We start from the raw sequence: 12942 nt of genomic DNA, 5'->3' as shown, positions 1-12942 counted from the left end.
GAACATCCAGTTTGAAGGACTGTGAAATTAACAATGCAAATTAGAAAACAGGCAAATTAGAATGGTTGGACTCGATGCTAAAAAAGCTAGTAACAAAAAGCAAAGAAAATTTTGATTTAAAAAAAATCAAAATCAAAAATAACATTTACTGAAACATACTTAGAGACCTAAGAGACTTAATATTCAATTATCAGTGCAGAAATGTTTTTGGTTCTAAATAAGATCTAAAATGGTATCAGGAACAAAATGATAAAAGGACTTAATTTTCATTTGGCTTATGTCTATTGCACAATACAATGACTTCATACCAATCAAATAATTTTTGCTGAACAGACAGAGATGCAAACCTCACAAAGCCAATGGCAGTAAGTTGCATTTCAGGCAGAGAGTTTTCTTCTTTCCACATTTAATCATATATCTGTCCTCACCCAAAATTACAGTAAGAATGTATAAAACCAGTGAAAACTAAAAGCACATTTTGAAATAAAATCCCATGACAATAAAATGTTGAAGAGCACAGTATTTGCCCATGTAAACACTACTACACTTATGCCTGATAAGTCACAATTACATATTTCAGGTATTTAATATTCAGTCTTGTTCCCTTCAGTAAAAGCGATGAATATTTAACTTAATATAATTAATATTTGATCTGCATAGAAAATATAAATATTAATTAAATTATTTTCATTTGTGCAGAAATAATTGATTACATTCAGTATGTCATCAAAATCTTCCATAAAATCATGAATAATTGTAATTGACTAAAAATATGAAAAATTCAGATCTATAATATATTTAGTTCAAAGGATACAAACATAAAGCACTGCCATGAAAAAGTGAGGTATCACCCCAATATGAGCCCTTTTTTTCTTTTTTGGTTCTGTAGCTGTCCAATACAGTGCATCCAAAATATCTTGACCAAATGAAGAGAAAAGACGATCTGCAACCTGTGGGAAAATCCATCTACTGTATAATTAATGGCACATTCCTGAAAGTTATGTAATCCCATTTCAAAAATAAATATGCTAATTAAATAATTGTCAAAGAACTGCTATTTCATTAATAAAATCTAATCCAGTAAATTGAACACAAGTTATGGGAGAGGAATTAGGCCACATAGCCCATCGAGTCTTCTCTGTCATTTAATTATGACTAATTCTTTTCCAACCCCATTCTTCTGACTTCTCCCTATAACCCTTAGCAATCTCATGTTCCTGATAGGTTAAACCTTTTATTTCCAGGATCATTCTTCTGAACTTGGGCCCTCTCTAGAGCCAGCACATCTTTCCTTAGTTATGGGGCCTAAAATGGTTCACGACATCCCAAATGTGACCTGACCAATATCTTACAAAGCCTCAGCAGTACATCCTTGCTTTTATATATAAGTCCTATCAAAAAGAATACTAACAGTGAAATTGCCTTTCTTACTACCAACTTAACCTCTAAGTTACCCTTAAGAGTTCCTGAATTAGGACTCCATGCCTCTTTGCACCCCCAATGTTTGAATTCTCTCCCCATATGGGATATAGTCTACACTGGTATTCTTTCTACCAAAATTTATAATCCCACATTTCCCTACACTGCATTCCATTTTACAATTCTTTGTCCACTCCTAACCTAATTTCTTCAGCAGAATCCCTACCTCTACAACGCTACCAACCTTCCAGCTAGCTTGGTACTATCTGTAAACTTGACCACAATGCCATCAGTTCCCTCATTCAGATCGTCAGTGTGTAAAGTGAAAAGTTGTTGTTCCAACACTGACCCCTTGCCAATCTTCACTAGTCATCAACAGCCATCCTGAAGTGGATCTCTAAATCCTCACTCTCAAACTCCTGCCAGTCAGCCTATTTTCTTGCTAGTACTTTTTGCCTCTAACACTATGGGCTATTAGCTGGTTTAGCACTCTCATGTGTGCACTTTGTCAAAGTTGTTCAATCTAGAGATGATGTAGTCCAAAAAGTCTTCAGAAATTAAAAATGAGATGCATATCTCATGGTGGATAATTTCAAACTAAAATGTTCATTCTACCGCTTATGCAAACTTTCTGTGCACTCTTGATGTAAGGCCTCCAGGTTCTCAATACCATCATGAATGCAGCTTCTTCACTTTCAGCTGCCATTTTTCTGTATTAGTTCATATTTTCTTATGATTTGAGTCATTTTCGCTCCATCAGTCTCTGTAAGCTCACATAGCATTCCTATTCCTCATTAATTTCCCTCTCCCATGCACCAGAGATTGCCCTTTTCTCAGGGTAGCTTTGAGCACATCTTTGAATCTCTTTCTCTGTTCACCTGTTGATCTTCTCCATGACTGAACTCAGAATCAAGTGCCTGTTTTGAGATTCTGGTGTTAAGCAAGCCAATAAACCGCCCTGCCTAGCAAGTCTGACCAAGAGGAACTAGGGCCTTAATACTGGGGATGATGGCCTGAAAGAACAAAGTAACATTGGTTTGCTTATTCCTCAAATGAATTTGGCAGATTTTGCTCAGCAGGACGATGAAGTGAGAGCAAATTATTTGAGGTCTTGCACACGTTGAATGCAAGGCCCATACCCCTATATGTTTCAGTAAACAAATCCACAATGCATCGGAGTTTGGCTTCCAGCATACATAATGGCAAGTGTCATTTGCCAACACAAAATAATCTGCAGATGCTGGGGTCAAAGCAACACTCACAACACGCTGCAGGAACTCAGCAGGTCAGGCAGCATCCGTGGAAAAGATTGGTCGATGTTTCGGGCCGGAACTTGACAAAGGGTTCCGGCCCGAAACGTCGACTGATCTTTTCCACGGATGCTGCCTGACCTGCTGAGTTTGTCCAGCATGTTGTGTCATTTGCCTACTGCAGCTTAACTACTGAACTTGCAGTGATTTTGATTTCCTATTTTAAGCTCCTCAGGTTAAACAGATTTTCATTAATTTTGTAGACTAGCCTCACTCCAAAAGAACGTTTATAGGAGGAGAAAGGCAACAATGGACGAAGAAAGATTGATCAAAGAGTTGAAGAAATGACATATCCTTATTTGACACTGGTCATCACTGAGGTTGGTCTGTTGTAGGTTCACTAGTTAGTATCATAATTTGCTGGCCATCGCAGAGCCAACTTAAGGTGGAAATGAATTTGTGTTATCAGCTAAATTTGAGGAGAATGTTTCGTAGTGTCTCCTATTTGGTGGATGTCAAGGTTTTAATGACACCAAATTAAACCATGTGCAGAGACAGATGATGTTCCTTAGATTTTTCTTGTGGTTGGTATGCATTGAAGATCATTTCTATTGTGCCTCCAAATGAACATTCTTAATATTAATATTGATTGCACCAAATAAGTTATATGATAGGGTAGATGTAGATGCACATAAAGTAACTGGGGGAAATTTCAAGCTAGGGCATTTTTGCCCTATTTGAGTAGATCCTCAAGGTTGGCCTTTCCTGGTACAAATTTATCTTTGTCCAAGAGTGCCAAATAGAGTGACTGTTAGAGCAATTTTTGGCATTAATACACGTAGCATTTAATCCTAACTGACTTCAGCCACCAAACTTCAGATTTAATTATGTATTAAAGATTAAAAATGAAAATGCAACTCAGAACAGTAAAATGCAGACCAGGAAATAGGCACTTAACCGATTGGATTCATGCATATGTAGACAATCAATATCCCATTGCATGTATACAATAGTAATTAACACTTATTATGGGTGTGATGATGGGAAGATCCAGGCATGTGTAGTTGCAAGGAAACATTGTAAATATGGATTTGTCTGAATTGTCCTGAATTTTCTTTGATCTTTAGCACATAAAATGTCATGTAATGTTGGATCAAGGAGACCTTATGCTCCAAAAGGGTGGAGCAAAAGGTGTTTCTCTCTCTCTCTCTCTTCCCCTCCCCCTCCCTCTCCTTTTCCCTCTCTCACCCACTCCCTCTTGTGACTCCAAAGGCTATCAGTTTATTTGTGATATTTTGTCAAATAAAGAGACTGCTTCATATCCCTCTTTCTCTCTTGTGACTCCACAGGCTGTTAGCTTATTTGTGAGTACTTCTCTCCACTGACTTCATTCAGAATCAGAATCAGGTTTATTATCACCAGCATGTGATGTGAAATATGTTAACTTAGCAGCAGCAGTTCAATGTAATACATAATCTAACAGGGAGAGAGAAAAATAATAATAAAATAAAACAATAATAAATAAACAAGTAAATCAATTACGTATATTGAATAGATTTTTTTAAATGTGCAAAATGTACTGTATTTTTTTAAAAAGTGAGGTAATGTCCAAAGCTTCAATGTCCATTTAGGAATCGGATGGCAGAGGGGAAGAAGCTGTTCCTGAATCGCTGAGTGTGTGCCTTCAGGCTTCTGTACCTCCTACCTGATGGTAACAGTGAGAAAAGGGCATGCCTTGGGTGCTGGAGGTCCTTAATAATGGATGCTGCCTTTCTGAGACACTGCTCCCCAAAAAGGAACTGACTAGATTTACAAACTTCTACAGCTTCTTTCAGTCGTGTGCAGTAGCCTCTCCATACCAGACTGTGATGCAGTCTGTCAGAATGCTCTCCACAGTACAACCGTAGATGTTTTTGAGTGTATTTTGTTGACATGCCAAATCTCTTCAAACTCTTCATGCAACATTTGGTGCAACAGCTTACTGGTAGTTTAAAAGCAAAGAAATTCAATTAAAACATTACTAATAACACCTTTTTTTTAAAAAAAAGTAAACTACTTGATGAGAGGCATTGATTGTGTGCCTAGCCAGAGGCTTTTTCCCCAGGGCTGAAATGGCTAACACAAGGGGGCATTGTTTTAAGGTGCTTGGAAGTAGATACAAGGGGGATGTCAGAGGTAAGTTTTTCCACACAGTGGTGGGTGCATGGAATGCATAGCCTGTGAAGGTGGTACAGGCGGATACAATAGGGCCTCTCAGATAGGTACATGGAGCTTAGAAAAATAGAGAGCTATACGGTATGGAAATTCTAGGCAGTTTCTAGAGTAGATTACGTGGTCAGCACAAAATTGTGGGCTGAAGGGCCTGTAATGTGCTGTAGATTTCTATGTATCACCACAAACAATGAATAGGGGAACAAATTCGAGAGATGTGCCGTGCTGCTATGCTGCAAAATTGATGCACTTGGAGTTGGAACTCTGCTGCTTGAAGTGAACGATTCAGAGAGGAGAAGTTGAGACAGTGCAGTTCTGATGCCCATCCAACTAACCCAGGTGTGAGGGTGGATCACTCCAAGCGATGAACCCATTTGGAGAGGTCAAAAACAGCTTCTTCGGCAGCGAAATCTAGACCTGAAGCGAAACTCTTGGTGGCGTTTTCTGGGGCCAGAACGATTCGCCGTGGCAGAGCCTGGATCATAACATGAGGCACGATCTGCTGTTTGGACAATTCAAACACCAGCCCATATAGACTGGGGGCTTCTTACACCACGGCACTGAGGCTATGAGACTGTTCCTTCCCCCTCCCCCCACCACTGGTTGCTGTGCTTCGTGTCTGTGAATTTTGTGGTGATTTGCCCTGCTAATATGATGAACTGAATACCAAGACCTTAGGTCTACTCTGGGCATTTGGATCCAAGGGCTCAATCTGGTTCATAATGCTGCTGTTCTTGCTCACTTCTATTGTTCGCATGACATGCATTTTATTTGCTCTTTCTCTGTGCATCGGTGGTTGGTCTTTACTTTTTTAAATTAGGTTCTTGTGGCTGCCTGCAAGGTTGATTAACATACATTCTTTGATAATAATTGTGCTTTGAATCTTTATGAATATTCCTTGCTTACTACTCAAAAAAGTACAATATTGCCACTCAAATGTGAATCACCATTACCAAGCTTATTCCATCTTTCTAAATGATAAGCTCTATTGTCCTTATGAAATGTTTCTATTAACTTGCCAACTATGAATATCAGTCTTAACACTGAAAATTAATCTAAACTGAAAGTAGTAATATAAATTACCTGGACTCTTTTAGGCATTTACATCTTTTTTTCTTCACAAGTTGTACAGTACCACTGCTACATTACAACCAGATGCATTCTAACATCATGCTTTCTGATTTCTTGTCCAAAAGTAGATAGAAACAGTTTATTAAGGACAAGAAATGAAGTTTAGTTATTTTCTTCGAAGATTAATCAGTGGCCATTGATCTCTTGCAAGATCTAATACCCTCAATAAAAATTTATCAGGTCTAATAACTCAATGAAACACACTATGCCATGCTTAAAACATTCTATAACTCAATTTAAATACACTCAATGACCTGGCCTCCACAACCGCCTGTGGCAATAAATTCCACAGATTTACCAGTCTCTGACTAAAGAAATCCCTTCTCATCTCCGTCTAAATGAATGTTCCTCTACTCTGGCCCTAGACTCCCCACTAAAGGAAACATCCTCTCCACATCCATTATCCTGGCCTTTCAACATTTGAAATGTTACAATGCGAGCCATAGAAACCATAGAAACTACAGCACAGAAACAGGCCTTTTGGCCCTTCTTGGCTGTGCCGAACCATTTTCTGCCTAGTCCCACTGACCTGCACATGGACCATATCCCTCCATACACCTCCCATCCATGTATCTGTCCAATTTATTCTTAAATGTTAAAAAAGAACCCGCATTTACCACCTCGTCTGGCAACTCATTCCATACTCCCACCACTCTCTGTGTGAAGAAGCCCCCACTAATGTTCCCTTTAAACTTTTCCCCCCTCACCCTAAACCCATGTCCTCTGGTTTTTTTCCCCCTTGCCTCAGTGGAAAAAGCCTGCTTGCATTCACTCTATCTATACCCATCATAATTTTATATACCTCTATCAAATCTCCCCTCATTCTTCTACGCTCCAGGGAATAAAGTCCCAACCTATTCAACCTTTCTCTGTAACTAAGTTTCTCAAGTCCCGGCAACATCCTTGTAAACCTTCTCTGCACTCTTTCAACCTTATTTATAGCCTTCCTGTAATTTGGTGACCAAAACTGAACACAATACTCCAGATTTGGCCTCACCAATGCCTTATAAAACCTCCAGCTCTTATACTCAATACTTTGATTAATAAAGGCCAATGTACCAAAAGCTCTCTTTACGACCCTATCTACCTGTGACGCCACTTTTAGGGAATTTTGTATCTGTATTCCCAGATCCCTCTGTTCCACTGCACTCCTCAGTGCCTTACCATTAACCCTGTATGTTCTACCTTGGTTTGTCCTTCCGACATGCAATACCTCACACTTGTCAGTATTAAACTCCATCTGCCATTTTTCAGCCCATTTTTCCAGCTGGTCCAAGTCCCTCTGCAGGCTCTGAAAACCTTCCTCACTGTCTACTGCACCTCCAATCTTTGTATCATCAGCAAACTTGCTGATCCAATTTACCACATTATCATCCAGATCATTGATATAGATGAGAAATAACAATGGACCCAGCACTGATCCCTGTGGCACACCACTAGTCACAGGCCTCCACTCAGAGAAGCAATTCTCTACCACCACTCTCTGGCTTCTTCCATCGAGCCAATGTCTAATCCAATTTACCACCTTTCCATGTATACCTAGCGACTGAATTTTCCTAACTAACCTCCCATGCGGGACCTTGTCAAAGGCCTTACTGAAGTCCATGTAGACAATATCCACTGTCTTCCCTTCATCCACTTTCCTGGTAACCTCCTCGAAAAACTCCAATAGATTGGTCAAACATGACCTACCACGCACAAAGCCATGTTGACTCTCCCTAATAAGTCCCAGTCTATCCAAATGCTTGTAGATTCTGTCTCCTAGTACTCCCTCCAATAACTTACCTACTACCGACGTTAAACTTACTGGCCTATAATTTCCCGGATTACTTTTCGATCCTTTTTTAAACAACGGAACAACATGAGCCACTCTCCAATCCTCCGGCACCTCACCTGTAGACAGCGACATTTTAAATATTTCAGCCAGGACCCCTGCAATTTCAACACTAGTCTCCTTCAAGGTCCGAGGGAACACCCTGTCAGGTCCCGGGGATTTATCCACTTTAATTTTCCTCAAGACAGCAAGGACCTCCTCCTTTTCGATCTGTACAGTTTCCATGATCTCAGTACTTGTTTCTCTTAATTCCATAGACTTCATGCCAGTTTCCTTAGTAAATACAGACGCAAAAAACCTATTTACGATCTCCCCCATTTCCTTTGGTTCCGCACATAGCCGACCACTCTGATCTTCAAGAGGACCAATTTTATCCCTTACAACCCTTTTGCTCTTAATATACCTGTAAAAGCTCTTTGGATTATCCTTCACTTTGACTGCCAAGGCAACCTCATGTCTTCTTTTAGCCCTCCTGATTTCTTTCTTAAGTATTTTCTTGCACTTCTTATACTCCTGAAGCACCTTATTTACTCCCTGCTTCCTATACACGCCATACAACTCCCTCTTCTTCTTTATCAGAGTTGCAATATCCCTTGAGAACCAAGGTTCCTTATTCCTATTCACCTTACCTTTAATCCTGACAGGAACATACAAATTCTGCACTCTCAAAATTTCTGCTTTGAAGGCTTCCCACCTACCGATCACATCCATGCCAGAGAACAACCTGTCCCAATCCACGCTTTTTAGATCCTTTCTCATTTCTTCAAATTTGGCCTTCTTCCAGTTGAGAACCTCAACCCTAGGACCAGATCTATCCTTGTCCATGATCAAGTTGAAACTAATGGTGTTATGATCACTGGAATATGGCCCCTCATATTCTTCTAAATTCCAGTGAGTACAAGCCTAGAGCCATCAAACACTCTTCATGCATTAACCCTTCCATTCCCAAAGTCATTCTCATCAAGCTCCTCTGGATCCTCTCAATGTCAGCACATCCCTTCTTAGATAAAGGGCCCAAAACAGTGCACAATACTCCAAATGAAGCCTCACCAGTGCCTTGTAACGCATCAGCATTACGTCCTTGCTTTTATATTCTCGTCTTCTCATAATGAATGCTAACATTACATTTGCCTTCCTCACTACCTACTCAACCTGCAAGTTAACCTTTAGGGAACCCTGCACGAGGACTCCCAAATCTCAGATTTTTGAATCTTCAGCCGGTATAGACTATAGTCTACATTTTTATTCCTTTCCACAAAAGTGCATGACCATACACTTCTAGACACTGTATTCCATCTGCCACGTCTTTGCCCATTCTCCTAATCCATTGAAGTCCTTCTGCAGCCTCCCTGCTTGCTCCGCCCCATCTGTTCCTCCACCTATCTTTGTATCGTCTGCAAACTAGGCCACAAAGCCATCAATTTCATCATCCAAATCATGGTTCACCATCATTTTCATTTTGTGCCGTGTCATATGACGTAGCAATCATGAACTTCTATGACCATGTCTGTTCTTTGCAAATTTTTCTACAGAAGTGGTTTGCCATTGCCTTCTTCTGTCAGTAATTTATAAGCAGGTGACCCAAACCATTATAAATATTCTTCAGAGATTGTCTGCCTGGCATCTGTGGTCGCATAACCAAGACTTGTGATATGCACCAGCTGCTTATACCACCATCACCTGCTCCCATGGCTTCGCATGACCATGTTCGGGGGTGGGGTGGGGTGGGGCGGTGGGGGGCTAAGTAGGTGCTACACCTTGCCCAACTGTGACCTACAGGCTAGCAGAGGGAAGGAGTGCCTTGCATCTCCTTTGGTACAGAAGTATCTCCACCTGCAAAATCACTGATATATAATGTAAAAAGAAGCGGTCCCAACACTGACCCCCTACAGAACTCCACAAGTCACTGGCAGCCAACCAAAAGTCTCCCTTTATTCCCACTCTTTGCCTCCAGCTAATCAGCCAATCCTCTAACCATGCTAGTATCTTTCCTGTAATACCATTGGCTCTTATCTTGTTAAGCAGCCTCATGTGCGGCACCTTATCAAAGGCCTTCTGAAAATCTAAGTACACAACATCCACCCATTCTCCTTTGTCTATCCTATTTGTTATTTCCTCAAAAAATTCCAACAGATTTGTCAGGCAAGGTTTTCCCTTGAGGAAACCATGCTAACTTTGCCTATTTTATCATGTACCCTGAGGCCTCATCTTTAACAATCAGCTCCAAAATCTTCCCAACTTCTGAGGTCAGGCTAACTGGTCTATAACTTCTTTTCTTCTGCCTCCCTCTCTTCTTGAAGACTGGAGTGACATTTGCAATTTTCCTAACATTGCCAGAATATAGTGATTCTTGGAAGATCCTTATTATTGCCTCCATAAACACTTCAGCTACCTCCAGACCTTTCAACTTCCCAAGCACCTCCTCCCTAGTAATAGCAAGTGCACTCACTTCTGCTCCTTAAACTTTTGGCATGCTGCTAGTGTGTTCCATGTTGAAGACTGATGCAATATACTTATTCATTTTGTCCACCATTTCCTTGTCCCCCATTAGTACCTCTCCAGGAGTAATTTTCCAGTGGTTCGATAACTACTCTCACCTCTCTTATACTTTTTATATATCTGATAAAACTTTTTGTGCATCCTGTTTGATATTATTGGCTAGCATACCATAATTCATGTTCACCTTTACTTATAACTTTTTAGTTGCCTTCTGTTAACTTTTAAAAGTGTCCCAATCCTCTAACTTCCAAGTAATTTCTGCTCTATTATATATCATTTCTTTTGCTTTTGTGTTGTCTTTGACTCACCTTGTCAGCCATGGTTGCATCATCCTGCCTTTAGAATACTTCTTCTTTGGGATGTATCTACCCTGTGCCTTCCGAATGGCTCCCAGATGCTCCAGCCACTGCTGTTCTGTCGTCATCCCTGCTAGTATCCCCTTCCAACTAATGTTAGCCAACTTCTCTCTCATGCCTCTATAATTCCATTTACTGCACTATAATACTGATACACCTGACTTTAGCTTCTCCCTCTCAAATTGCAGGGTGATTTCTATCATATTATGTTACTGTCTCCTAAGGGTTCCTTTACTTTAAACTCCCTAATCAAATCCAGTTCATTACACAACATCTTTCCCGTAGTGGGCTCAACCACAAGCTGCTCTAAGAATCCAGATTCTTAACTCTACCCAATCTATCTTCCAATCCTACGTCACCTCTTCCGAAGGATTTGGTTTCATTTTTTAATCAAGAGCCCTATGCCTCCCCTTCCCGCCTACCTACCTGCCCTTTTCATACAAAGTGTCTCCGTGGATGTTAAGCTCCCCACTATAATCTTTAACTTTAATTCCCTTAAAATGAAACATGCAAAATATATAAAAGGAAAATTTTAAGTATAAAAATTATAACAACTTAGCTCAGAAAATCCTACTTTGTGACTGTTACATACCTCCAACATATTGTAGATGATGTAGAGCTTGATGACAGATTGTCCTCTAATGAGATGATACATCATGGAATAATCCACATAGTGCATCATGACAAAACAGATGACCATTATAACTGCCTTCAGCAGGTCACATACTTGAGCAGGTTGCAGTAATCTTCCATCACTTAGAATGAAATTAAAACATTTATTTCAAAAATTTGCAAGTAAAAATAAAAAAAACACCTTAATGATTATAAATGATGGTGCAATGCATGTTATATTGTTTTATACATTTACTTTCTACACAAGCAACATGTTAACATACTTTCCATTAATTTTAATTGTTGCAAGCATTTAAAACATATTACAACTAAGAAAGAACAGAAGTAAAATTGAATACATTTACAGGACACCTTTAACAACCTTAAACATCCCAAAATGCTTTAAAGAGAATTAATTATTGTTGGAAGTAATTATCTTTACAAATGAAAGGAAACGGATCAGTAATTAAACTAAAGCAAAATCCCAGTACCAGCAATGAACAAATGACCTGCTAAACCATTCTTAGAAATTTCAGCTGAGGAAGAAAAATTGCTGAAGGCAATGGGAACTTTCAACTGTAACTGCTTGAGGACTGATTGAGGATTTTCTTCCTCAATCATAAGTAAAATGGATTAAATAATTACAAGAAAAAAGTTACTTATTTGTCCCACTCCCTTCAGGGAGGAGGCTACATGGTACCCACCAGGTGCCACCAGGCTCAAAAAGTTAATTCTCTCAAACACAAATGATCAACCATACTAACTACCTTGAATCTTGAAAAATGTGGCAACATGGGAAAGAAAGGGGAAGAAGGACAAAACAGCTTTCTGGTGAGATGGCCTCCTAAGGAAGAACAAATTTGTGGCACAACAGTGGGTGCTGCTCTCTGAGGTGCTGGGGGTGGGTGATGGTAGGAACAAAACAGGGACAAAGGTAGTGTTGGGATTCTATTGCAAAGGTTAAAACTGCAAATAAGTATTTTTTTTACCTAGATCATTAACACCTGTAGAAGAGGAACAGTGCAACTTAACCAGATGGAACCAATGTCTATGCTGAGAAACACAAGCGGTACAGGTGCTGGAATCCAGAGCAACACGCAAACCCCCGGAAGAACCCAGTGGGTTAGATAGCATCTGTGGAGAGAAATGGGCAGTGGACCTTTCAGGTTGAGACACTTTATATGGATTAAATAACAAAGGCTCTCAACTTGAAATGTCATCTGTCCATTTCCTTCCATAGGTGCTGCCTGGCCCGCTGAGTTCCTCCCGTAGTTTGTGTGTTGCAAATAGTAGAGCTGAAGAATGTTTTAACTGACTTGATGGGAAAGGGAGCACAGATTGAGGAGTACAAAAACCTGCAAGTGAAATAATTAGCATATCCAATAGACAAAATAAATGAATAATGTAAGTAAGCCTCAAGGGTATCCAAAGATAAACTGCATCTATTTTAACTGAGGAAGTATCACCATTAAAGTAGATGAACTCAAAGCTTTAATTAAGATAGGGATCTATCACTGAGATATGGATGGGCTGGACTGGCAACTCAATATCCCAGGGTATAGAATTTTCAGGAAAGACAGACAGGGGGAGTAAAAGAGAAGGAACTATTGCACTATTAGCCAAATATTGT

The 12942-nt window shown here is 39.8% G+C and overlaps 1 protein-coding gene across 2 annotated transcripts in view; it reads right to left on the bottom strand.

Annotated features, from left to right (window-relative positions):
* Positions 1-12942, bottom strand: part of LOC134344112 (transmembrane anterior posterior transformation protein 1-like) — a 103257-nt gene that overhangs the window by 52716 nt on the left and 37599 nt on the right. For both annotated transcript variants that reach the window (XM_063043396.1, XM_063043397.1), the window contains 2 exons: positions 11293-11455; positions 815-950 (listed from right to left, as the gene is read on the bottom strand). In XM_063043396.1, the coding sequence (XP_062899466.1) occupies positions 815-950; positions 11293-11455 (299 nt within the window). The remainder of the gene's footprint in view (positions 1-814; positions 951-11292; positions 11456-12942) is intronic.

The sequence above is a fragment of the Mobula hypostoma genome, chromosome 3 (genome assembly GCF_963921235.1).
Source record: "Mobula hypostoma chromosome 3, sMobHyp1.1, whole genome shotgun sequence".
Lineage (NCBI taxonomy): Eukaryota > Metazoa > Chordata > Chondrichthyes > Myliobatiformes > Myliobatidae > Mobula > Mobula hypostoma.
This window is presented reverse-complemented; position numbering and strand designations above follow the sequence as displayed.